We start from the raw sequence: 26,326 nt of genomic DNA, 5'->3' as shown, positions 1-26,326 counted from the left end.
AATATGGTGTCAGGTCCCACCAAGTAAGGTAGAGACTGCAGCATGGAAGGTTTCAAAAAAGTTTTTATTTCATTATTATCCAAGTACCTTTGAAAAGATAATTGTACAAGTCAACGCATGAAAAATGGGCTGGGGCAGCCCCCTGCTGGCCCTGCCTGAGAAATGTACATATTTACATGGGTTCTGGGGGGCCAGACTGCTGAGCCCACTCCAGACCCAGGGCGGGATGGGAGAGCACCGGGCTCGGATCTGCACACTGGCAGGCCACAGACACGCTGTGTGAAGGCACTGGGTGACATGTACAATTGGGAAGGCCCCTGGGGCCCCGGCACCATGGGCCTGACCTGGACAGGGTATGGCGATGAGACCCAGAGGGAGACAGGGCCTGTGGCAGGCGTGGCAGGGCGGTGCCGGGGGTCAGCTAGCAGCAGACACCAAGTCAGCCCCCGAGTATTGCTCTGGAGGGTGGACGGGCTCCATGCTGGTCAGCAGCAGGACCTAAGCCTGTGGGCAGGCGGCCGTAGGCCCCAAGGCTGGCTGGCTGACCCCACATGTGACTGCACGGTCAGCCTGTGGCTCTGGGCTAGGCCCCGCCTCTCCCTGAAGCAGCCATGCAGACACAGTGGTCAATCAAGTTTGTCCACCTTCCCGATAATCTTCTCCTCAAAGATGGGCAACACCGCCTCGTCCTCTCGAACCTCCTCGAATACTACTCCACAGTCGAACTCGTCGCTAACTTTCTTGAAGTAGTATCTGGTATGCAGAGGGAGAGAGGGCGGGAGGACATGAGTGTGTGTCCCAGCACTGCTGGCACCAGAGCGAGGCCCCAGCCTGCCTGGCCTTTGAGCCTTCTGCTCCCAGAAGGCAGCCTACCACCTCCAGGGGTGAGGTGCCCCCAGAGGCCAAGGTCCCAACCGTGGTCACATGCTCTGGCAGGTCATTTCTTGGCCAGTGGGTAGAGGAACCAGTGGTGCCCCCACTCCTCAGACCAGGAGCCAAACTAGCTGCCAAGGTGATCCTTGGGGCAGTGAGGGGGCTGGGGACCAGGTGTGGGACCTGACCTGGACCCATCCAGGGGGGCCACCCACACCTCACCACAGGCACAACAGCCAGGCTGGGAACACCGGGCAGGAGGAAGCAAGGACGTGGGACCAGGATGGGGGACAGACCACCCAGCGAACCTGTAGTTGCCTTTCTTGGTCAGCAGCTCCTTGAACTGGCCCAGGGTGACTGCACGGCCCCGCACCAGGGTGCGGTAAGGGATGGGCTCCCCGCAGAAGTAGTACGCCACCACGATGCTGTCACATGACTGGGAGGTCCCACTGCCACCTGTCTTTCTCTGTGATTTCGTCCTGGGGACAGAGGCAATGGTCAGTGCTGGGCCTGCGGTCTGCAGGTGGTCCCACAGGCCTCAGAATCCCCAGGAATGAATATTTGTGTTCAGAGGCCCAGACACCACACCTGGCCAGGCCCCTGGCCCCAACCCTGACACACTGTAACAGCACCAGCTCGACCCCACTGCTTGCCTCACAAATGACCCCTGACTGCAAGGCCCGGTCTCAAGATGTCTGAGCAGATGCTGGGCAGTGCCCCTACCCAGACCACAAGAACATGGAGGAGCAGGCTGCTTGGCGAAGCCCAACTCCAAAATCCCTCCCAAGAAACAGAAAGTGGTCAAGTGAAGTCTGGCTCTCAGAACAGTGCCCACCGCCAATTCTTGCCTGAGGACTGAGTGTACTCTAGGCAGATGTTCAAGGACATGAGGCAGCCTCAAACTACAGAGGGCATGGAGTATAAGAGCAGGCCCTGTCCCTGTGCCTGCCTGGAGTTGCCCAGAGCACGTGGGCACAGCTTGGCTCTGCTGGCAGGCATGCTGCAAAGCTTCCTGCCCAGTGTCCTACCGGAAGGCTACCTGAGTGCCAAGCTCTGGGGAGCAGACCAGGAGGCCAGTCAGTGGTGTGGACCCAGTGCCAGGGTCTGCCTGTTTGCCCCAGTCTGGCCAGGGAATGCATTGAAGAGTGGCCTGGTGGACTGGCAGGCTCACAAACACAGGATAAGCCCACCAAGGCCAGGGTGCGAGCCCCTGACTCTGGACCACAGCCAGGGGTCAGGGCAGAGGCAGCTTGGACAAAGCCCAGCAGGTCCTCAACACCCTCACCTCTGAGACACACCCAGAGCCACAGCATTGGGAACCACTGCCCAGCAGGCGCAGGAGGGAGGTGGCCAAAGGCTGGCGTGGCTCGAGTGGAGCAGGCCTGGTCAGGGCTCAGTAATGATTCGGCTAGGGAGCTGGTTGAGGCAAGGCCTGAAGAAGGAAAGGTGGGTGGGCAGGTGCGGCCAGGGCGGGCCTGCTGGTAACTGTGCAGACAGACCAGAAGGAAAGGTCAGGCAGCTCAGTGCAGCCCAGCTCTCCGAGCGTGGGGCGCACGTACTCTGTCTCGGAGAGCTCCAGGTCCGACACAGCTGGCACCACGCTCAGCACAGGCGTGCAGGCTGGCCTGGCACAGGCGCGCCCCCGCTGGATGACCTCCTGCACATACCTAGGGAACAACAGGCAGTGAGCTGTGGCTCTGGGGCTGGGCACAATGGAGGGAGTGGGGCTCCCCTGGAGGAGCTATCACCACTGAGGCTCCCACATAGTGGGTACAAGGCCCTGACCTCCTGGGCCAGGGAGTCCAGGGCTGTGTCAGAGGCTTCCTGGGATCATGTGGCTTCAGTGGGTCTAGGGTTCCCACGGCACCAGTCTGCCATTGTGAGGGCTCCCTGGAACACATTCTGGGAGTCACTAGCCTGGGGTGCTAGGCTCAGTCAGTGCATCCAGAGAAGCTTCTGGAGGATCCACCTCTGGTTCCTCCACTCCTCATGGAGTGTGGAAGTGGATCGACTGTGCAGTCATGTGGAAAAGCCAGGCCCATGGCCGAGACGAGCACCACCGCTTCGTGACTGGCCAGGGACTGTGCCTGTACCACCCAGCCGGGGTCGGGGTCCTGGAAGCCTGACAGAAGATTGACAGCAAGGCAACCTGGCCTCACCAGCCCTCACCACTCACACCCTATAAAGTGGGTCGGACCCAGGTGCCAGCAGCTGAAGAGAACTCTGGAAACTTTACTGGTTTTAATTCTTTGGGCTGTCACTGGGATTCATGACCTAGACTGACTTTCAGATAGAAAGAGACAAAGATAGCACAACAACAAAGCTTCCTTCATTACAGTGGGGGCTGGGCCCAAATTTAAGCAAGCACACCATTTCACTGAGTCCTGCCAGCCTTGGGCAGAGTTCTGGGAGGTCTGCGTGGTGGGCGCTGTGCCCAGCCAGGGTGAGAGGACCCATTTACAGCCTGATGCACAGGTGGAAAGGGCTGGGCCTGGACAGCTCTGTGCCCATAGGCGAGTGAGTGAGCAGGGAATCAATGTCCACACACCAGGGTGGCCCAAAGGGCCCGTGGGCTGGGCATCCATAAGCTGTGGTGGCAATGTTCAGTCCCAGGCCCCCTGGTGGTGACTGCAAGCAAGACACTAGACACCAGGAGGAGGTTTAGCCCAGCTGCACGGCAGTGGGAACCTTCCTCCTGGCCCCTGTCCTGATCACTGAGAGCACCCAGAGGTGACCTTCTTCCGGTACCCTCCCATGACTGACAGCACACAGCAAGGACCTTCCTCCTTCCACTCACCCCAAGCTCAGACTGCACCTAGCAGTAGCCTTCCCTTTCTCCCGTCATCACAGACAGCACCCGGCATGGACCTTCCTCCTTCCACTCACCCCAAGCTCAGACTGCACCTAGCAGTAGCCTTCCCTTTCTCCCGTCATCACAGACAGCACCCGGCATGGACCTTCCTCCTCCCACTCACCCCAAGCACAGACTGCACCTAGCAGTAGCCTTCCCTTTCTCCCGTCATCACAGACAGCACCCGGCACTAACCTTCCTCCTCCCACTCACCCCAAGCTCAGACTGCACCTAGCAGTAGCCTTCCCTTTCTCCCGTCATCACAGACAGCACCCAGCATGGACCTTCCTTCTCCCACTCACCCCAAGCTCAGACTGCACCTAGCAGTAGCCTTCCCTTTCTCCCGTCATCACAGACAGCACCCGGCACTAACCTTCCTCCTCCCACTCACCCCAAGCTCAGACTGCACCTAGCAGTAGCCTTCCCTTTCTCCCGTCATCACAGACAGCACCCGGCACTAACCTTCCTCCTCCCACTCACCCCAAGCTCAGACTGCACCTAGCAGTAGCCTTCCCTTTCTCCCGTCATCACAGACAGCACCCAGCACTAACCTTCCTCCTCCCACTCACCCCAAGCTCAGACTGCACCTAGCAGTAGCCTTCCCTTTCTCCCGTCATCACAGACAGCACCCGGCACTAACCTTCCTCCTCCCACTCACCCCAAGCTCAGACTGCACCTAGCAGTAGCCTTCCCTTTCTCCCGTCATCACAGACAGCACCCGGCACGGACCTTCCTCCAGCCATCACCCCCTATCGGCACCCAACACTGACCTTTTTCCTGGCCTCATTCCCCATCTCAGACAACATCCAGTGGTGACCTTCCTCCTGTCCTCCCGTTGGTCACACAGCAGGCTGCCTGTCGCCCTTCCTTCCAGGAGCAAGCTGAGCTGCTCCCTTGAGGCCTGGCCTGGGCCCCCCAGCACCCTGAAGGGCTGTGTGCACCCCAAGAACCTTTGCTTGGAAGGCAACTTGCTGGCTCTCTTCTCCTCCTCCTCCAGCCGCCGGCGGGCCTCCTCCAGCTGGGTCAGTGGGTTTGGGGCCGGGTTGGGGGGCATTGTAGGGTCTTGGATGAAGAGGTGAGAAGGTTGCACTGAGTTCCGCAGCTGCGCGCTCACCCAGGGGTGCACGGCACCAGGTCGCTCAATGGACAGGGGCCGGCTGCTCTCGTGGGCCTGCTGCTTCTTCCCGGCAGAAGACCTGGAAGAAAGGAGAAGGCTGCCCTGAGCCCCAGCCTGGGCCCCACGCTACACCCGCCCAACCAGCTGCTACCTGCGTCTACACGCACGCTTTACTCCCTACTTAGTGTGCTTTTTAATTACTGCCACCAGGGTTATCACTGGGACTCAGTCTTGCTCAACCACACTGCTGCAGGTGGCCACAGGTAAGAGACACAGAGATAAGAGAGGCAGAAAGCTATAAGACACCATACTGCATCTCCTCACTGCTTGTGAAACTGCCCACTGACAGGCACTCCCATGAAGTGCCTAGGACTCGAACCTGTGTCTTCATGCATGGCAGCACATGAGCTCTGATGAGCCACCTACAGGTTCCTAACTTTTCCCCCTCTTCTTTTTATGTGATAGAGAAATTGAGAAAAGAGGAGAGACACCTGTAGCACTGTTTTAGCATTTGTGATGTGTCCCCCCTACAGGAGGACCAGGGGCTTGAACCTGGATCTTTGTTCATGGTAATGTGTGTTCAACTAGGTGCACCACTGCATGGCCCACATATTTTTCTTTTTAAGATTTTATTTATTTATTCATGAGAAAGACAGGAGGAGAGAGAGAGAACCAGACATCATTCTGGTACATGTGCTACCAGGGACTGAACTCAGGACCTCATGCTTGAGAGTCCAGTGCTTTATCCACTGTGCCACCTCCCAGACTGCAGTCTACCTAATTTTGTTTTTAAAAAGTTGGGTTGGGAGTCGGGCGGTAGCACAGCGGGTTAAGCGCACGTGGCATGAAGCTCATGGACCGGCGTAAGGATCTGGTTCGAGCCGCCCGCTCCCCACCTGCAGGGGAGTCGCTTCACAGGCGGTGAAGCAGGTCTGCAGGTGTCTGTCTTTCTCTCCCCCCTCTCTGTCTTCTCCTCCTCTCTCCATTTCTCTCTGTCCTATCTAACAACAATGACATCAGTAACAACAACAATAATAACCAGAACAATAAATAACAAGGGCAACAAAAGGGAAAATAAATAAATATAAAAATTATATATATATTAAAAAAAAGTTGGGTTATGGTCCAGGAGGTGGCACAGTGGATAAAGCATTGGATTCTCAAGCATGAGGTCCTGAGTTCAATCCTCAGCAGCACATGTACCAGAGTGATAGCTGGTTCTTTCTCTCTCCTCCTATCTTTCTCATGAATAAATAAAATATTTTTTTAAAGTTAGGTTACTTGTTTTTGTTTTGTTTTTTACATTTGTAGGGCTGGGGAGATAGCTTACTTGGATAGGACATTTGTTTTGTCATATGCATGAATGAGGCTCAAGCCTGACCCTATGAAAGTGCTGTACTTTCTCTCTGTGGAAAAAAAAAAGTGTTTTTATTTATTTGGTTGGTTGGTTGGTTGGTTGGTTGGTTGGTTTAGCGGTCAGAGAAATATGTCCAGTGGTCAAGCATCAGAACTGCGTGCCGGAGCTCCTAAGTGTGGTCTCAGGGTTGCACAGATGACAGCTGTCGGCTCTGTTCTCTGTTCACGCGGCCACTCTCGTATATAAGTAAAACAAACCTTTACTTGGCTCTGGTTCTCTCTCTCTTTTTCAATAAATAAATATATATATATATATATATATATATATTTTTTTTTTTTTTTTTGATCTCCAGAGTTATTGCTGGGGCTCGGTGCCTGCACTATGAATCCACTGCTCCTGGAGGCCGTCCCCCCCCCTTTTGTTGCCCTTGTTGTCATAGCCTTGTTGTGATTATTATTGTTGTTGTTGATGTCGTTCATTGTTGGATAGGACAGAGAGAAATGGACAGAGGAGGGGAAGACAGAGAGGGGGAGAGAAAAACACCTGCAGACCTGCTACACCACCTGTAAAGTGACTCCCCTGCAGGTGGGGAGCCGGTGGCTCGAGCCAGGATCCTTCCAACGGTCCTTGCGCTTTGCACCACGTGCGCTTAACCCACTGCACTACCGCCCAACCCTGATATTTCTTTAAAATATTTTTATTTATTTGGATAGAAACAGAGAAATTGAGAGGGGAGAGGAAGATAGGGAGATAGGCAGAGAGACATCTGCAGCCCTGCTTCACCACTTAACGAAGCTTTCCCCCTGCAGGGTCCTTGCACACTGTAATGGCGTACGCTTAAACAGATGTGCCAACACCTGGCCCCAGTAAGTAGATATTTTTAAAATATCTTTTTAGACAGCTTTGTTTATGAGAGAGTGAGAGGGAAAGAAAAAAAAGACTAGACCACTGCTCAGTTCTGGCATAAGGTGGTACCTGGCATCGAACCTGAGGCCTCTGGAACTCAGGTATGTTAAGTTCTTTTTTTTTTTAATATTTATTTATTCCCTTTTTTAAAAAAATATTTTATTTATTTATTAATGAGAAAGACAGGAAAGAGAGAAAGAACTGGACATCACTTTGGTACATGTGCTGCCAGGGATTGAACTTAGGACCTCATGCTTGAGAGTTCAATATTTTATCCACTGCGCCACCTGCCGGACCACTATTTATTCCCTTTTGTTGCCCTTGTTGTTTTATTGTTGTAGTTATTGTTGTTGCTGGATAGGACAGAGAGAAATGGAGAGAGGAGGGGAAGACAGAGAGCGTGAGAGGAAGACAGACACCTGCAGACCTGCTTCACCACTTGTGAAGCGACTCCCCTGCAGGTGGGGAGCTGGGGGCTCGAAAGGGATCCTTATGCTGGTCTTTGCGCTTTCCACTGCGCTACGACTCCCCCATGTGTTAAGTTCTGTGCTAACACTGAGCTGTCTCTCCAACTCTATATAGTATATTTTTAACTCTTTTTATATATATATATAAAGATTTTATTTATTTACTGATGAGCAAGATAGGAGGAGAGAGAGAAAGAACCAGACATCACTCTGGTACATGTGCTGCCAGGGCCTGAACTCAGGACCTCACGCTTGAAAGTCAAGTGCTTTATCCACTGCGCCACCTCCCGGACCACACAGCTCTTTGTTTTTGTTTCTTTAAGGCTTTTTTTTTTTTTTTTTTTACCAGAGCACTGATCAGCTCTAGTTTTTGGTGGCACAGGGGACTGAACCTGGGACTTTGGAGCCTCAGATATGAGTCTTTTTGCATAACCATTATGCTATCTACGCCCGCCCTGTGGCCTATTTTTCATTCCTTATATTGGGTGTTTCATATAAGGCCAGGACATCCCTCCACCATGTGCTGTGCTCAGGACCAAAGCAGCAAGCTCAGGCCTGCGTCCAGTGTTCCCACAGCTGCTTTAGTTAAACTTTTCTTTTTTGTGGGGAAGATAGTGTGATGGCTCTGGGAAAAGATTTTCATACCTCAGACTCCAAAGATGCAGGCTTCATCCCTTATACTACTAGAAGCCAGAGCCGAGCAGTGTTCTGGTATAAATAAAATAAAACTTTCTTTTTGTCATGACCATTATTGCTGGGGCTTGGTACTGGCACAACCACCTCACTGCTCCTGCTAACCAGCTTTTTTTCCCACTTTTTAAAAATAGATATTGGGAGCCAGTCAGTGGTGCACCTGGTTAAGCACAGATATTACAGTGAGCAAGGACCCAGGTTCAAGCCCCTGGTCCCCACCTGCAAGGGGAAAGCTTCATGAGTGGCGAAGCAGGGCTGCAGGCATCTGTCTCTTTCCCCTTATTCCCCCACCCCCTAAATTTCTCGTCTTTATTTAAAATTTAATTTGATTTCGTTTAATTTTAACCAGAGCACTGTTCAGCTCTGGCTTATGGTGGTGTGGGGGACTGAACCTGGGACTTTGGAGCCTCAGGCATGAGAGTCTGTTTGCATAACAATTATGCTATCTACCCTCTGTCCAATTTCTCTGTCTTTATCTAATAAGTAAAATATATACATTTAAAAAAGATATCAAGGGGTTCAGGCACAACGGGTTAAATGCACAGGTCTGGCATATGGATTCTGGTTCGAGGGGGGTTGTTTCACAAGTAGTGAAGCAGGTCTGCAGATGTCTATCTCTCCCCCTCTCTGTCTTCCCCTCCTCTCTCGGTCTCTCTCTGTCCTTTTGAATAATAACAAGGGCAACAAAATAGGGGGTAAAAAAAAAAAAAGGTCTACAGAAGCAGTGGATTTTTAGTGCAGGCACCGAGCCCCAGTGGAGGTAAAAAAAAAAAAAAAAAAGGTGTTAAGACAGAGGGACAGACACACTCATAAAGCTTACCCCTTGCAGGTGGCAACCACGGGCCTGAACCTGGGTCCACAGTAACTAACGTGTGTGCTATACTGGGTAAGCCATCACCTGGCTTTATGTTAAAAAATAAATAAATAAATAGTGGCTGGGAGTTGGGTGGTAGTGCAATGGGTTAAGTGTAGGTGGTGCAAAGCTCAAGGACAGCGTAAGGATTCTGGTTCGAGCCCCCGGCTCTCCACCTGCAGGGGAGTCGCTTCAAAAGCGGTGAAGCAGGTCTGCAGGTGTCTGTCTTTCTCTTCCCCTCTTTGTCTTCCCCTCCTCTCTCCATTTCTCTCTGTCCTATCCAACAACAACAATAACTACAACAATAAAACAACAAGGGCAACAAAAAGGAATAAACAAACATCTAAAAAAAAAATAGTGGCCAAGAACTAGCTCAGCTGGGGTCGCTGAAATGGCCCAAGGCTCTCCCGCCAGCAGCTCCAGTTTGGACCCCAGCACTCCACGTATCAGTGGAGTTGCCGCATATAAAATACACATTGAAAAACCTTTTTAGCAAAATGCTTTCTGTGACAATCCCAAGGGAAGTCGGAGAAACATGGTCCATTTGTCATCCTCCCACCCACCCACCCCCCAATGAAACTCAGCTCCTGCCATCCCTCGGCAGTAAGATACCAGTCCTGGGCTCGTGACACCAAGTGCCAGCACTCCACACAGACCCTAAGAGCAGTGCCTGGGGAGTGGCGCAGTGTCCTCAGGGCCTGCAGAGGCTCCAGGTGGGCCACAGCTGTTTGCTGTGTGCAGACGCTGAGTCCCCACAGGCCAGGGAAGGCCAGGCAAAGGCGCACACTTGCTGTGAACACCAAGTCCCAAACCTAGGCTGGCTCTGAAGGTGTCTCTGACTGGGGGTATGGGGCATAGCCAGGACAGAGTCCTGCCCCATTGAGAAACCATAAAAGAGGGGGCTCCCAGCATTGGCACTGCCATGCTGAGGGTGTATTCCCAAGGCCACATGGAAAGGGCCCCAGTCCCTACTCCCCCACTTACTCAGGCCACCCCAAAGTCATTGAGGGTCTGGGACCAACGGGAGGGAGGATGACCCCAGGCCCCACTGTAACAAGGGGGCATCCACTCTGAGAGAGCAGAAGACCTCTCCCGCAGCCAACACCCAGGACTGGTCAGGATCACTGTCCTCCCTGGGCCCCACTGCCATGAGGTGGGGATGGAAGCTGCAGCTCACCCGTGGCCCGCCTTCCTGTGCCGGCTGATCTCCTTCTCGCCCTCTATGATCCACTGCAAGATCTTCTGGTTCCTCTCCACTTCCTCAGGGGGGCCCGGGTCCATACTAGCACTGCGCCCAGACTCAGCCTTCCTGCCAGTCCTCTTGGAAGCCACGCCTACCTTCCCGCTGTAAGGGCAAGAAAGGATTCATTACCTGTCCCTCCCCAACCCCCCCCCCACTTTACTGCTCTGCCACACCCCCTTATGCACCACTTCACTGCCCTACACCCCCACACTCACTGCCTGGTCGCCCCTCTGCCTTCACTGCCCTGTACTGGGAGGGCAAGGGCCTTGAAGGAGCTGGCCCACCCACAGCCTCACTGGCCAGGTCACTGGATATGTCCTTTACCTTCCACACCAGGCAGGGGCTGCGCTAGTTGTACCCCACCCCGTGTCCACTGTCTGCAGCTAACCGTTTAAGAACTACCTGAGTAGACCTGGGCCCAAGCAACAGAACAGAAGCTAGGGGGGTGGCGAGGGGGGTGGTCTCCCAGGACACTCACTTGTAGGCCAGGCCGTCGCTGGTGGGAGGAGCGCCACCCATGTTCTCCGTGTGGCCGCGGGGCTTGGCAGTATGGCCATGGGGGTCAGGGCCCCACAGGAAGCTGCTCTGGGTGCGACGTGTGGCCTCAGACTCGGCCTGCTCCTTGGGCCGGGTGGTGCCATGGTGGCCGTGGTGGTGGCTGTGCCTGTGGAGGTGGAGGCCAGCTGTGTCCAGCTTTGCCCCCGACTTGGGCACGTGCTTGCCATGCCCAGGAGCCCCTGGCAGCCCCGGCATCTTGGGCAGGTGAGTGCTGTCAGGGGAGCGGTGGCCGGGCCCTGGTGACGGACAGCCAGGCGTCCTCAGGACCCGCTGCACGTGCTCATCCAGGATGCTCTCGGGGTCATCCTCGTGCGCATCCCGCAGCCCCACGCAGCCCGAGTCCGGGTAGCGGGGTGGGAAGTGGTGCCAGGCAGCAGCAGGCGGCAGCTTGTGACCAGCCCCGGGGAGGCCGTCCCCATCCTCCCCTTCTTCCTCCTGTGAAGACAAGACCGCATGTCACCCTCTAGGGAGGCTGGGTGACCAGGATCTAGGGCCACTCCGGGAGCCAGGCTGGGATGCAGACTGCAGGTGGCTTCTGTGTTCTCTCCCTCCAGTCAGCAGAACAGACAAATCCTGGTGGACTACTTCAGGGTATTTCGGAAAGAGTGTGAGAGGCTTGAGAGCCAGGGAGGAAAGGGAGACACACACAGTGATGCTGCACTGCTCACGAGCACCCTCTGCTGGCACTCGCAGATGGCATCTGGGGCTAGAGCCAGGAACATGGTCGTGTGGCTTTCCCAGGTGAGCTGTCCCCTGGCCCTGAAACTGCTTGTGTCTGGGCTGGGCTCTCCCCCCTCAAGCCCGCCACTGTACTCTACACCCCCTGCCTAGCCAGGGCGCTGTTGGGGCTTCCTGCCTCACCATGCGCACGCGCTTCAGCCGCTCCTCCAGCTTCTCCTCGGCCTCCCTTGTCCGCTGCACGGCCTCCAGGCGGTGGATGAGCTCGGCTGCAAACTTGTGCGGCTCCACACGGACTTCCTTTGGCATTCGGTATGTGCGCTGCGGGGAGAAGGGGCGGTGAGCAGGTACAGCTGCTCTCCAAACCTCCTGCCCGCCGACCACGTCTCCCCTCCACTGCCCCACGTGTGCCAGGAGGCCGCCAGGAGAACGTAAGGCCAGCGAGGTGGGAGGGCCCGCAGTGGTGACCCCTCTGCACACAGGGAATAGCAGAGCCCTGTTCAAGGCTTCCAGGACCAGGTTCAGGACAGGGCACCAGGGCAAGCCAAGGGACAAGACAAGGGCCCGACTCCCATAACCTTCTCTTTGAAGAACTTCACATTCAAAATAGTTTAAGAGGGAAAAAAAAAATCTTAAAAAAAAAAAAAAAAACTTTGGAGGGAGTCAGGCAGTATAGCACAGCGGGTTAAGTGCATGTGGTGCAAAGCGCAAGGATAGGCATAAAGATCCCGGTTCGAGCCCCTGGCTCACCACCTGCCGGGGAGTCGCTTCACAGGCAGTGAAGAAGGTCTGCAGGTGTCTATCTTTCTCTCGCACTGTCTTCCCCTCCTCTCTCCATTTCTCTCTATCCTATCCAACAACGATGACATCAACAACAATAAAACAAGGGCAACAAAAGAGAATATATATATATATATATATATATATATATATATATTTTTTTTTTTTTTAATCTTTAGTGGTCTGGGAGGTGGCACAGTGATAAAGCAAGCTTTGGACTCTCAAGCATGAGGTCCCAAGTTCGATCCCCAGCAGCACATGTGCCAGAGTGATGTCTGGTTCTTTTTCTCTACTCCTATCTTTCTCATAAATAAATGAAATCTTTTAAAAAAAAAAAAATCTTGGGAGTCGGGAGGTAGCGCAGCGGGTTAAGCACACGTGGCGCAAAATGCAAGGACCAGCCGAGTAAGGATCCTGGTTTGAGCCCTCGGCTCCCCACCTGCAGGGTAGTCACTTCACAAGCGGTGAAGTAGGTCTGCAGGTGTCTATCTTTCTCTCCCCCTCTGTCTTCCCCTCCTCTCTCCATTTTTCTCTGTCCTATCTAACAACGACGACAACAATAATAAATACAACAATAAAAACAAGGGCAACAAAAGGGAAAATAAATAAATAATTTTTTAAAATCTTTAATGGTCACCTCCCTTCCGAGTTGCAGTGTCATGTGGTGACTGCTGAGAAAGGTCTCAAGCCACGTGTGCAGACACAATCGTAGCAAAGCCAGGGCCCTTACACAGAGCCCTGCCCTGCCCTGCCCTGTCCTGTCCTGCCCGGCCCTGCCCAGCCATCTGTGGGATCTTAGGCTTCAACGACTATTCCAATAATGTCCTTAGAGAAGACCGTGCTTGAGACATCTCAGCATCAAGGTTTGAGTGAGGGGGGGTGGTACAGGCAGGATGTGGAGTGCAAGGACTGAGAACCCATGGGAATGAGGGGGCACTGTGGCCTCTGGGGGACAGAACTGGAGCACGCTTGTGCTCACAGGGACGGTGGGACTGCTTGTACTCACGGGGATGTGTGGGAGAGGCACGCGTCCGTTGACCTGCACACTCTCTTGCATCTCCCGGCGGTGTTGTTTGCGGGTGCGGTAGGGGGGGACGCCGTCGCTGTAGGCAAGGAGTATGTCATGGTGCACAGAAGGGCACACTAGGCCTGAAGCCACACAGGACAGTCCCCACCTCCAGTGACGGGAAAGGCTCCTTGCTGTCCCGCACATGCTGGTATGTCCTGGCCCAAGCACTGACAGTGTGGCACCAACCAGGCATCCCTGGGGCCAGCTGCACACCCAGGGCAGAGCATTCGAGAGTAGGACTAGTACTGGGCATGAATGACTGTGCCCCAGGATTCTCTTCCGGGCTTGAACCTCCAAACAGCTGCCGCCCTAAAACTCTGCTCTGTCCCAGGACCTGGACTCCCTGGCCCTGGGCGGGCGCTAGCCCTTGGCTGTGTCCTGCTCCACCGCACTCTGGAAAGGAGAGCACCAGCAAGCACGCCGTGCGGCTGAGCCCAAGGACAATCGCGCCAGCGGGGGCCGCACGCAGAGCGCGCTGTGTCGATTCTGAGCTGACGTGTGCTCCAGGCACCATCCTACTCTTACTTTCCGGTGGCCGGCACCATGCCTGAGTCTCACAGAAGCATGGTGACAGAGGACCAGGAGAATCTGTCCTAGATTATAGACTCTCCCACGTCGTGCACAGAATGAAGACTCTGGGAGCAAACTGTGGAAAGGCATGCTTTTTCTATATGCACCGAGTACTTAAGAGGAACAGTCGCAGGTCTATGCACCCCTGAATACTCACCCCCCACCCACTCACACAGCCTCCCTGCACGCACTGCCCCCTCCCCTGCCCCTGCACTCACAGGCTGCTGTCGGTGAGGGACAGGCTGTCGGCGTCACTAGACAGGCTCTGCTGCTCACTGTCGTTGGCACTGGTGGCCGGGGCCAGAGCATAGCCAGAGTTGACGTAGTAAGGGTGCACAGGCTCCCGCCAGGACCCATACCTAGGGATGGGGAGACAAGCCAGTGTGGGGACCGCATCCCACAGCTCACCCTGCACCCTGCCTGGGGGTGGCAAAGCCCTACACCTTCCAGATCTTTCCCCTTCAGTCACTGTGGGGCCTGCAAGTTTGCCAGAACTGCTCTGCTTCTACAGAATGGTCCGGAAACTCTTACCCCACCCCAAGACACGATGGTCACGGCCCCTCAGGGGGTCTGAGGGGTATAGGGAGACCTGCGCCCTGTGCTCACACAGGCTACCTGGTACAGCAGAGCAGGAGACCCTTCTTTCAGGTGATTCACCTGGCAAGGGCAGTTCTGTGCCATGTACCTTTCTCTGTAGAAACATATACTTGGTGACAGTGAACTAGAACAGGTTTGGGGACCTGTCCATGCTACATCTGGGGGGGCATGCCAGGGACAGCCCTGGGTGACCCTACAGAAGTAGCAAGCCAGAACACTTCTATCAAAGAGCAGGCATCTATACTTGCTATTTTTTTTTTTAATATTTATTTTTCCCTCTTGTTGCCCTTGTTGCTTTAGTTATTATTGTTGTTGTAGCTGATGTCCTCATTGTTAGGACAGAGAGAAATTGAAAGAGAGAAAGACAGAGAGACACCTGCAGACCTGCTTCACTGCCTATGAAGCGTCTCCCCTGCAAGTGGGGAGCCGGGGGCTCCAACTGGGATCCTTATGTTAGTCCTTGCTTCGCACCACGTGTGCTCAACCTGCTGCACTACCGCACAACTCCCTAATTTTTTTAACGATTTTTTTTCATTAGTGACTTAATGAGAAGACTGTGTTATAAGAGGGGTACAATTCCATATAATTCCCACCACAAGAATTCCATATTGCCTCCCCTCTACTGAAAGTTTCCCTATTCTTTATCCCTCTGGGAGTATGGACCAAAGATCTTTATGGGGTGCGGAAGGTGAGACTTGCTATTTTTTTTTTTTTGAGGGTGGGGGTTATACTTTTAATTTTTTCTTTTTTCTTTTTTTTTTTTTTTTTAACCAGAGCACTGCTCAGCTCTGTTTTATGGTGGTGCAGGGAATTAAATTTGGGACCACTTAATTTTTTTTCTTTTTTGAAACATTTTGTTATCTTTATTTATCTATTTATTGGACAGAGACATAGATGAATTGAGAGGGAAAGGGGTTATAGACAGAGAGACACAGAAGCAACTGCAGCCCTGCTTCACCACTCGTGACACTTTCCCCCTGCAGGTGGGGACTGGGGATTCTAACCTGGGTCCTTGCGCACTATAATGGGCACCACCGCCAGCTCCCCAATTTTTTTCTTAAATGTGGCACCAAAGTCTCACACACATGTAGCATCGCCACTGAGCACCCTCCCTGAGCTGATGTTCCCATTACTGAGAGAGAGAATTAACATAGCACCGCTCCACCACCCATGGAGCCACCTCTGGTGCCCTCATGTGGCGCCAAGGCTCAGACTCAGGGCCTTGTACACAGTAAGCACACTCTACCTGGAGAGCCAGTTTTGTCCTAGTTACTTAAAATTAAAAAAAAAAAAAGTTTATGTTAACTTATTAACGCTAGAGAGGGAGTGAGGTGGGAGGTAGGAGATACGGACAGAAACAGGGAACCACTCTGGCACAGACAGTGCTGGGGATCAAACTCAGAACTTCATGCTTTTAGATACAAAGCTCTATAGCCACTCATAACTTTCCAGGTAATTTTAGTTTTTTTTTTTTTTTTTTTAAGATTTTTAAAAAATATTTATTTCCTTTTTGTCACCCTTGTTTTTATTGTTGTTGTAGTTATTGATGTTGTCGTTGTTGGACAGGACAGAGAGAAATGGAGAGAGGAGGGGAAGACAGAGGGGGAGAGAAAGACACCTGCAGACCTGCTTCACCACCTGTGAAGCAACTCCTGTGCAGGTAGGGAGCTGGAGACTTGAACCGGGATCCTTACGCCAGCCCTTGTGCTTTGTGCCACATGCACTTAACCCACTGCGCCACTGCCAGACTCCCCGTTTTTTTTTGTTTGTTTGTTTGTTTTTACCAGAGCACTGATCAGCTCAGGTTTACGGTGGTGCAGGGGATTGAACCTGGGACTTCAAAGCCTCGGGCATGACACTCTGTTTGCATAACCATTATGCTATCTACCCGGTCCTCCATTTTGTTTTGTTTTTTTATATTTATTTATTTATTCTTTTGTTGCCCTTGTTGATTTATTGTTGTAGTTATTATTGTCGTCATTGTTGGATAGGACAGAGAGAAATGGAGAGCGGAGGGGAAGACAGAGAGGGGGAGAGAAAGACAGACACCTGCAGACCTGCATCACTGCTTGTGAATTGACTCCCCTGCAGGTGGGGAGCCAGGGCCTCAAACCGGGATCCTTACGCCGGTCCTTGTGCTTCGCACCATGTGCACTTAACCCGCTGCGCTACCACCGGACCCCATTATTCAATTATTTTATAACAAAACGACATGGAGAGAAAGTGAGAACAGAGTATTGCTGGGGATCAAACCCAGGACCTCATGCCTGAGAATCCCACGGATCAGTGGCCCAAGCAGCACAGCAGGCTGGTAGAGGTTTTAAGCTTCCCAAGACAGCCTAGTGCCCAGCACTGTCTGCCAGGAGCAGACAAGGGAGAGACAGGTGCCTGTACTGGGCCTGGTAGAACACTGGTAGCCACCACAGTGGCTCACTTGTTGGCAGAAAAGATGGGGCCCAGACTGTGCCCAGTAGCACCCATAGCATAGAAACTTGGACCCAGAACCACACTGACAATAGAAAGCCTAGTGCAGAAGCTCTCACGAAACTCAGCCAAGCAGCTGCCAAGGCCCCCGGAATAGCACGAGCCAAATGCCCACCCTGCCCTTCACAAAGCAGAGGCTACAGCTAAGAGGAGCCCCAGGAAGACAACTGAAACACCACTGGGCCAAAGATCCGGATGCTTAGCAGCCAAAACTCAGGTCCACTCTTTGGGGACAACTCACCAAAGCAGGGAAAGCTCCACTCTGGGCCAGAGGATATGGCCTCCCCATTGCCTGGCTCCACTCACCTGAACTCTCTGCCTTCGCTGTAGCGCCTGGCTGAGGAGGCCCTCGGAGGCGCTGTCTCCAGAAGTAGCTTCTGAGGGAACCTGCCGGGGGGAGCAGGGTCGCGGCCGTCCTCCTCATCCGGGTCCTGCTCACACTTCCACTCCTCGTCCTCGTTCAGAGTGGGCAGATAGCCAGGGAGGCCCTTGCCCGGGCCAGCCCCCGAGCTCTGGTCAGCGCACAGCTTCGGGCTCTCAGAGCCAGTCCGAGTGTACTCTAGGTAGATGTCGGACTTGAGGAACGAGGGGTAGGTGTTCTCCTCCATGGCGGCCTGGATTTCTGTCTGCGCCTGCTCGAACATGGCAGGGTCCATCTGCTGCTTCACGATGCAATCCTTGATGAAGCTCTTGGTGGCCGGCTTGGTTTGCCGGGACACGATGCTACTGTGGTCGAGGATGTACTTTCGGTAGATGGCTTTGGCCAGCTTCAGCCGCTTCTCCTCATTGGAGGTGCAGGGCTCCAGCTTCCGGAAGCCACTGCAGGCGAACCAGAAGTCCAGCAGGTCAGCACAGGCCTCCTGCTGCAGGAAGGTGCGGAACAGGTGGATGCCGTCCTGGTCGTCCAGCAGCGAGTGCAGCGACTCAGCCCAGCGGAGGTAGGGTGGGGTGGGCGAGGCGCTGCCCTCAGGCTCGTAGCCCAGGTCCAGGTCCGAGCGCCGTGGTGTGGCAGTGGACGTCTCCCCTTTTGGTCCAACCACCTTCCCGGAACAGAAGCCATGACTGATAGGCCTGGGGTCTGTGGACACAAGTTCACCCTCCTCTCCCGGCACTGGGGGCCGGGGGGCGTCTTCGGTGAAGCTCGAGCCAAGGTCCAGCGGGAAGTCCTGCTCCTGGAGGCTCATTTTGGGGTTTCGTGTGGCTGGACAGCGCTGTGGCACACGCTACATCAGTGCTCAGCACTCGCTCGCAGCTCTGCCTGTGGAAACCAAGAGAGCGAGAGTCAGGAAGACAGCCCTGGCAGCAGAGGCACTCAAGGCCAGGCTCCTGTGCACACTCCCGCCAGCTGTATCCCAGCAGCTCCCTGCTGCCCGTTGGGGGAAGGTGTCTGTGAGGACCCCATCTCCACACAGAGCTGGGGAGCAACCCTCCTCTGCACACTCCCAGAGGCGGACTACAGGAATACACCGCCCTCCTCCGTGTGAGACCAGACTTCACATACCCGGGGACCAATGACCCTGCCTGCCCCCACAGTGATGCTCAGAGGGAGGTCAGACCCGACACAAAGGGTCTCGGGGGCCACATCTCCACCCCTTCCACACCTCAGCACCCACCACTGGGGGCCATGTGTCCACATCTACCTGAGGGAGCCACAAGTGGCCAGTGTAGACTCAACAAGAGCCCCTAGAAAACCACCCCCTTGTCAGCATCTCTGCAGCAAAAGGCAGCCAGGCTCCCGAGAAGTGCTGTCACCCAGGGGCCCCTGCCCTGTCCCTCAGTGACACCCCCACGGCATGGGCTCTTGAGCAGCAAATCTACACAGACGTGTAGATGCTTCCTGGTCAAACAAAACACAGCTCTTGCAATCCTGAGCTATGTGGGGCCTGCAAGTAACAACTCTGACATGTCCCCAGCTGCCCTCTAATACCATGCCAGAAAGCAGGAGTGCTGTCTTACATGCAGCCCCTTCCCCCCACACGTTTCCGACAGAGGCCAGCAGGAGGTGGGGTCAGGGTGTGTGCCCCACAAGGTAAGCCAGAGCACAGAGTGAGAGCAAGAAGGAGTGGGTGAGGATGGTTCCAGTGAACACTACCTTTCCCCTGAAGACCTTGGGGTGCAGCCCAACTATGCCAGCCTGGTCTGCAGCTCTGGGTCCTGGGGACAAAGTTCCAGAACGTGGGTTCAGACAAAGTGTACAACCACACCTGAAGAGAGGACTGGAGCGAGGCACCTAGAAGGAGGCCGGCAGCCAAAGCAGAGGGCCAACCATAGCCTGGGTCCTCCCCCACGCCCAGCAGCACCCACCGCAGTTGTGGGATGGTGCACTGAAGACAGCACCCAAGTAACCTGGTCCTCAAGGCAAGTCCAGCACACTGGACCACAGATTCAGTCTCAGCAAACCAAGCAGCCATGGCTGAGCAATGCAATGGTTCAGGGGATGGACACACACACACACACACACACACACACACACACACTCTGTAGATCCCTTCTTTCAGGGAGATTCCCCAGCCCTCCTCCAGGGAGATCCTCAGCCCTCCTCAAGCTTCCAGATGGTCTTCCTTCCCTTCCACACACTCTCAACCCCAGCCTGTTCTTGTCACCCAGTCCTCACCTACTTCCTCTGCATATCTGCTATCATAGCCTCAGACCTCGCACGCTTCCCGAATAAGACTCAATGTCTTACTGACTGGCCTCCTACCCAGTCTGGTCAACATACAAACCTACACACATACACTTGAGCCCTACACTTTTCAATCTTGCATGCACTTGGATCCTCCACGTTGCCTGGCCGCCTGGTCACAGGTACAGCTGGCTCCTCCACACACCTGGCCTGGACAGGAAGCTGGAGCACACAATCTACTTCAGGCACTGCTATACACAGAAGGCCTAGCCCTGGCACACCTGTACAGTCTGGTATGTGGCACACCTGGAACCCCAACACACTGTGCACACACAACCTAAATCTCTGAAAACACCTGGGTATGTGCAGTCTGGCCCAGGGGCACACCTGGTCACACCTGGATGCAAGGCTTGGACCCAGGCAGACGCAATAATTCACAGCCTGGATCCCGGGCACAGCTGGCATACACGTCCTGGATCCTGGGCACACCGAGGTATGCATGGCCTAGTCCTGGGCACCTTTGCACACACAGCCCAACCCACGGACATACCCGTGCACACCAGTATACGCATGGCCTAACTGCTGGGCACATCTGTGCATGCCTGTGCACACAGTCTGGCCCCTGGACACACCTGGGCACGCACGGTCTGGTCCCTGTGCACACCTGTGCACACCTGTGCACACCTGTGCACGCACGGTTTGGCCCCAGGCACAGCGCCCCGCACACCCTTCCGCCCTCCTCCCTCTTCCGGGTCCGCCCGCTCGCCTGCGGCCTACCTAGCACGACCGGGCCTCGGCGTGCTCAGCGCGCTCCAGCGGCCCGCCCGCGCCTTCTCCTGGCCCGGCCCGGGTCCCGGACCGGCTCAGCGGCGCGGCCCAGGCGCTCGGCGGCGCGGCGGGCGGGACGGGCCGGGGGCGCGGCCCGGGGCGGCCCCCATGGCGGCGGGGCCGGGGTCGGGCGCCGCTCTGCTGCTGCTCGAGGGGCGCTTGTCCACACGGCCGCTGCTCGCTCGGCCTCAAGCGTCCCCAGGCGCCGCCGCGACCCTGCAACGCGCAGAGCCCGCGCCCAGCGCCACAGGCCAGCGCCCCCGCCGGCGCCGTCCGGAAGTGCGGGGGCGGGGCCGGGTGGGGCGGGGCCGGATGTGGGGCGGGGCCAGGTCGTGGGGGCGGGACCCGAAGCGTGAGATCGAGCTCTGCTGAAAACATGAACAGAGCTCAAGCGCAGAAAAAAGACGTCAGCGTGGGACGGGGCTTGGGAGGAGGAGGCGGGTCTGATGGGAGGGACCATGGCGGGAGGGCGTGGTCAAGCTAGCCTGTGGGAGAGGCCGAGACGCAGTGTTATGGGGGTGGAGGGGGACCGCGGGCAGCCTCCCCTTTAGAATGTACACAAAGGTGAAGCTGGAGCGAGGCCTAGGCCTGATGAAGACCCCCGAGGGACACAGGTCATTCCAGCTGGTTCAAAGCGAATCCCAGAGAGTGACACCCACCCAGGGCAACCCCAGACCCATGGTGACACACCCAGCATGAGTGACCCCCCCAACTCTCGATGACCAACAACAGCTCATGATGAATAGGCAGGTAGCCAGAGGACATCAGCCAGGTCAGCACTGGTTGGGCCTGAAAGAGGCAGGTGTCCCTGGGGCTTGGAGGTAAACCTATGCATAGGGGCTGAGACTCTGGTGACGACGTTCATGCTCACTGCCCCTAAATGACCAGAGCCCTATTGTAAATATGGGGGAAAGTTCCAGTGCCACAGTGGCTGTCTCCTTCTCTATCATTCCCTATCTTGAAACAGTGAAATTTCACAATGCTGGTGTCCCCTGGGCAGGAACCCCAACCTCCATAGAGCACTGGGTTGAGATTGGCAGAGGCCTACCAACTAGTCTCACCTGTACAGTTTCTCTTGGGTACCATCTGAGTCAAGACAGGGCACCTGCCCCTAAACCCCCACCCATGCCATCCCACCACTCTCTTTATGAATGAATGCCTTGGCAACCCCATCTGGCCTGTATGCTGTCTACCCACCACTATCCCCTCCTCCCATGGGAAGAAGTGGCACCAGGACTGAGTCACCTCTGTCCCCACCACATTCCTTCCTCTGAAGAGCCTCCAGGGAACAGTTACACTCCTGTTCCTGACATGACCATTCAGGGGTCAGCTCAGAGCTCCCCAGCACCTCCATGCCAGTCTCCCCTGGCCTGCACCCTGGTGTCTACAGAGCTTGCTTCCCTGGCATCTCCTGTACACTGCCATCTCCTGCCTCCAAGGCCATTGGGTCAACTCCAGTGCTTCTCTTCCTCCCCACCCCCATTCTCTTGGCACAACTCATGTCCCCTTCATAATGCCCTGTCAAAGGCTTGGGGCTCTCTGAGCCAACAGGCAGCCAACTCCCAGCTAACCACCCATGGCATCTGCTGGTGTAGGCATGGATGAAGGCATCTCAGCTCTCTGAGGATCAGAAGGCACCAAGATCAGGGCAGAGAGCAGACCACCCAGACATGGGGACAGTGGCCCTGATGCCCACACACAGCCCCAATGCTTGCCTTGGTTCTGCAGAGCTGCTGCCACGGCCAGGCCAGGCTCCTAGGCTGGTGTCTATGGCCATCCTCCTGGCCCACGCTGGCAGGTGTCCCCAGGCCCAGGGACTGGAACAGGCCCCTTGGGCCTCTGGCTCGTCGGGGGGCCCCACCCTGCAGGGACAAGAAGGAAATCAGAATGCCTGGAGGAGATACAGCAGCCCTGCTGGTGGAACAGCTAGTGGAGGAACTGTTGCAAGTGGGAAACGGAGGGACCTTGGGAAGGCTCTAGAGACAGGCCAGGAAGGCACCACGTGCATTTAACCTGCTGTGCTACTGCCCGACTCCCCTTCGATTGTTATTTTCACTGGGGCATTATGATGTTTGATTCACTACTCCCAGTCCAGTGCACTCTTTATTTTTCTAGAGTGTGTGAGAGAGAGACAGAAGAGACAATATAGCACTGCTCACCACCTGTGAAGCTTCCCCTACATGGTGCCAAGGGACTGACCCTGAGCCTGTACAGGGGGAGACCAACACTACTAGACAGGTCATCTCCTGCTCCCCCTGGCCCCACCTCCATTTTTCTGTTTCGACCAGAACACTGCTCAACTCTGGTTGTTGATGTTGGGGGTCGAACGTGGGGGCTCTTGCATGTGGGTCATGTTGCCACTGCTACCTCCCAGTGGTGACTCTTGCCTGATGAAGTGATGATTAAAATTTTTTTAATATTTATTTATTTATTCCCTTTTGTTGCTCTTGTTTTTCTTGTTGTAGTGGTTATTACTGTTCTTGTTATTGATGACGTTGTTGTTGGATAGCACAGAGAGAAACGGAGAGAGGAGAGGAAGACAGAGAGGGGGAGAGAAAGACCACTTGTGAAGCGACTCCCCTGCAGGTAGGGAGCTGGGGGCTCGAACCAGGATCCTTACACCAGTCCTTGTGCTTTGCGCTGTGTGAGCTTAACCCGCTGTGCTACTGCCCAACTCCCTCCAGGAACAAATTGAGGTGTACACATGAAGCCTCTTTCAGTTTAGGTCCAAAGGCTGCCTTTTAAAATAAAGAGCTTTGCAGCCTCACCCCTCCACTTAGCCAGGAAGACCCAATATAGTGAGCCATCCGGAAGCTTCAACAGCCAAGGTGTGCTGAAGCACAGCCAGCCTGCCCTGGAGTGCTGGTGAGCACTGAGAGAGAGTGGGCATGGGTCCCCATCACATTCCAGGGTAGAGAGTAGGCACTGCTGATTGGGCATCTGGACACAGACAGCTTGAATGTGGAGGTGGTATGAGCAGGTAAGCTGAGTGTATGGGACTGATATAGACCTGACTTCCTATGGAGGCCCTGAGCCCAGCGAGAGGCAGCTCTGCAATCAGGCTCCCTGGGACAGATGGCTTATCCCGCCCAGGGGCAGCTACCATGGTGGGGGAAGACACAAAGCCCTGGAGGACAGAGTGTGTGTGTGTGTGTGTGTGTGTACAGACATGCATGTACATGATTGCACACACACCTGTGAGCTGGCAAGCATTGGTGAGCCTCCAAGGCAGGGCAGAGCAGGGCAGCAGGCCCCAGCATTACTGAAAGTAGTCTCAGGGAAGCACATGAGTCTCTGAAGTGCAAAGAATTCATGTCCGTCTCTGAATCCTAGCTAGCCCTGACACTGTCCCTGCAGCTTGGAAAATTACAGCTGTGTCCCAGCTCTAAAGTGAGGTTTCTCCAGTGCCCACTCCTCCACAGGTCTCTGATGACACAATTCTTGGGGGGTAAGGTTACTGGCGACAGGACAGACAGTAACCACTGCAGGCTCTGTCCTGGTTGTCTGGCCAGGGGATTCACAGGCTTGCATGCCTGTACCCAGCTTTGGCTCCTCTGCTAGGCGCCTGAGTGGCAGGCTCACATGGTGTCCCAGGGGCACTCTGCTGCCGTGTTTGCATTCTCTCAATGCTGCCTAAAGCAGATGCCCCAGGAGCAGGGGTATGGGGTGGGAGCAGGGCTGCACAATCAGTTCAGTGTGGCTAAGGCATGCACCCCGCAGCCAGCCGCCTCACTGTTCTGCTGTGTTGCCTACAGATTCCTAGCCCAAGTTGCACTGGGCCTAAAAAGGCCTATCTCCTGCCCTGTAGCTGGGGTGCAGGTGGAGGCTGTACTGGCCCTGTGCTCCACCGCCTAGCTCATTCCTCCTCCCAGAGATGTGCACCTCTCACCCCAGAGGGTACCCTACAGCAAAGTGAAGGTCCCCAGGTGGCAGGGTGGGTCCCACCTCCCAAATGGTCCTAGGCCTCTTCTTTTCCCACCTGTGTTCCCGTAGTGCTGGCCCTAGGGGTGCCTCCACCTGGCCCACATCCCTGTTGGCCCAGGGGCTGTCCCCCCACAGGCCACACAGTCCAGTCAGCACCATAGCCCTTCCCACGGGACCAGGGCCACCTGGCAGCTGGCTGCCGGTGGGCCGATAAGGCCACAAGAGCCACCAGTTGTGCACTGCCCTCAGGTTTGGCCCACACCCTGGGCTGCCCAAGCCCCCTGCCCGTAGCTGTGGCATGTGATTATGCATGCTGGCGGCCCTGGCCCTTTGTTGCTGCAGGGTCTGTCCCTGCAGACAAAAATGCCCTGGATTAGCCACAGTGGATTAAAAGATTTGCTCCTCAGAGCTCACCTAACAACTCAGCAGGGGCAGCGAGGCTGTGAGCCCAGGACAGTGAGCAGGCGACTGGGCAGTGGATGCTGGGCACCTGGGTGCTGGCCCTGCAGGCCTATCAAGGTAACTGTGGTTCCCGACAAGGTCCCGGAGGAGACTGAGTGGCGTGTCACAGGGCCACGTCCTCACCACGTGGATGACTGGCCCCTTCCCACACACATGCTTGGGCCCCACAGGCATTCCCCTCTGGTCTGTGGAGGCCCGCACTCGAGCCGAGCTGCACAGCAGCCACTGGGGCCAGAGCACCTCCCAACCCAACGTAGGCGCACACCTTCCTCCTCTTCCTGATGCCCTTTCTCTTCTTGATGAAGCGGTGCTGACCACCATGGTCGTGGCGGCTCTGAGGTGGCGGGCACGGCCAGGGGTCTTTGATGCTGTGTCCATGTGAAATCAGTGTGAAAGGCCAGCGTCCTGTGGTGCAGACCCCTCCCACCATGATGTCCTTTGTCTCTCCCGACCCTCCTTGGGAAGGGTAGGGAGAGGGTCCCTGGTGAGGGCGTGTGGACACAGAGGGTGGGCGGCCACAGCAGGACCACCAGAACAATGGCCACAGGGAGGATGTCTGTCTGTCCACCGCCAGCCTGCCCATCTGTCCACCAGCCAGCTTACCTCACCTGCCTGGCTTGGCTCGTCTGCTCGCTCCCTGCTGTCCTGCGGTCCGCCATGCTGGGCGTGGCCGTCCCTCTGGGCACTCCAGGCAGCACTCGCTGCTCGTGGCCACGCTGTGGCTGGGAGAAGCGTGGCTGGGGCTGCAGCTTGGGCTCCCAGCACCGATTGGCTGAGGCACGAACCAGATGACGGCCTCGAAACCCTATGGTAGCCATGGCAACCAGCCCCTTCAGACACCGCCACCCACCCAGCCACTCCTGACTGCGAGGCCAGCCTCATGCTGGGGTCCCCTTAGACCACCAAGCATGGAGACAGACAGGGCTGCCCCCGCACCAGCTGTTGCATGCTTTCCCATGTTCCCTGCATTCACAATGGTAGGGCTTCTTGTCCTTTCTTAGGCAAAGGGCCATACCCTTGCAGCCCAAGAGGGGACTGCAGGTCTGGCTCACCGCATCGATTGACAGCTGGGTCCAGTGTGAAACCAGTGAGAGAGGGGAGGCAGAGAGGCTGCTCCAACCTACCTGCCTCTACCTGCTAACATGCCCACACAACCCTGAGACCTGGCCCATGACCCTCAGCCCTGCCTGCAGCCAGCCCGCCCGCACATACTCTAAACATACAGAAGCCAGCCTCACGTCTGCCATGAGGCTGTGTGCACCACCCTCCAGCCAGGCCTTCAGATGTGGAGGCCAAATAGTAGCTTCAGGCCTGGACAGCCAGGCTACAGAATGGCCCGGCTCCACCCTCCACCTGTGATAGCCCTGACCAGTCCCAGAGGCAGTTCCGTGGG

The 26,326-nt window shown here is 55.5% G+C and overlaps 1 protein-coding gene across 3 annotated transcripts; it reads right to left on the bottom strand.

Moving 5' to 3' along the window:
- Positions 1-45: 45 nt before the first annotated feature.
- Positions 46-20,826, bottom strand: AXIN1 (axin 1). 3 transcript variants are annotated; one of them, XM_016190422.2, is made up of 12 exons: positions 20,497-20,826; positions 19,189-19,250; positions 17,403-18,354; positions 14,234-14,374; positions 13,383-13,479; positions 11,780-11,917; positions 10,839-11,353; positions 10,295-10,462; positions 4,675-4,920; positions 2,433-2,540; positions 1,182-1,352; positions 46-753 (listed from the first exon to the last, which is right to left on the bottom strand). In XM_016190422.2, the coding sequence occupies exons 3-12, from the start codon at positions 18,278-18,280 to the stop codon at positions 627-629; spliced, it is 2,589 nt and encodes an 862-aa protein (XP_016045908.1). In that variant the 5' UTR covers positions 18,281-18,354; positions 19,189-19,250; positions 20,497-20,826; the 3' UTR covers positions 46-626. The 3 variants fall into 3 exon arrangements, with proteins under 3 accessions (XP_016045908.1, XP_007528035.1, XP_060028654.1); XM_007527973.3 differs by lacking the exon at positions 19,189-19,250 and having other exon boundaries at positions 20,497-20,825; XM_060172671.1 differs by lacking the exons at positions 2,433-2,540; positions 19,189-19,250 and having other exon boundaries at positions 20,497-20,825.
- Between the last annotated feature and the right edge of the window lie 5,500 nt (positions 20,827-26,326).

This window comes from Erinaceus europaeus, chromosome 15, assembly GCF_950295315.1.
Source record: "Erinaceus europaeus chromosome 15, mEriEur2.1, whole genome shotgun sequence".
Classification (NCBI taxonomy): domain Eukaryota; kingdom Metazoa; phylum Chordata; class Mammalia; order Eulipotyphla; family Erinaceidae; genus Erinaceus; species Erinaceus europaeus.
The sequence above is the reverse complement of the archived record's forward strand: the minus strand, read 5'-3'. Positions and strand labels throughout refer to the sequence as shown.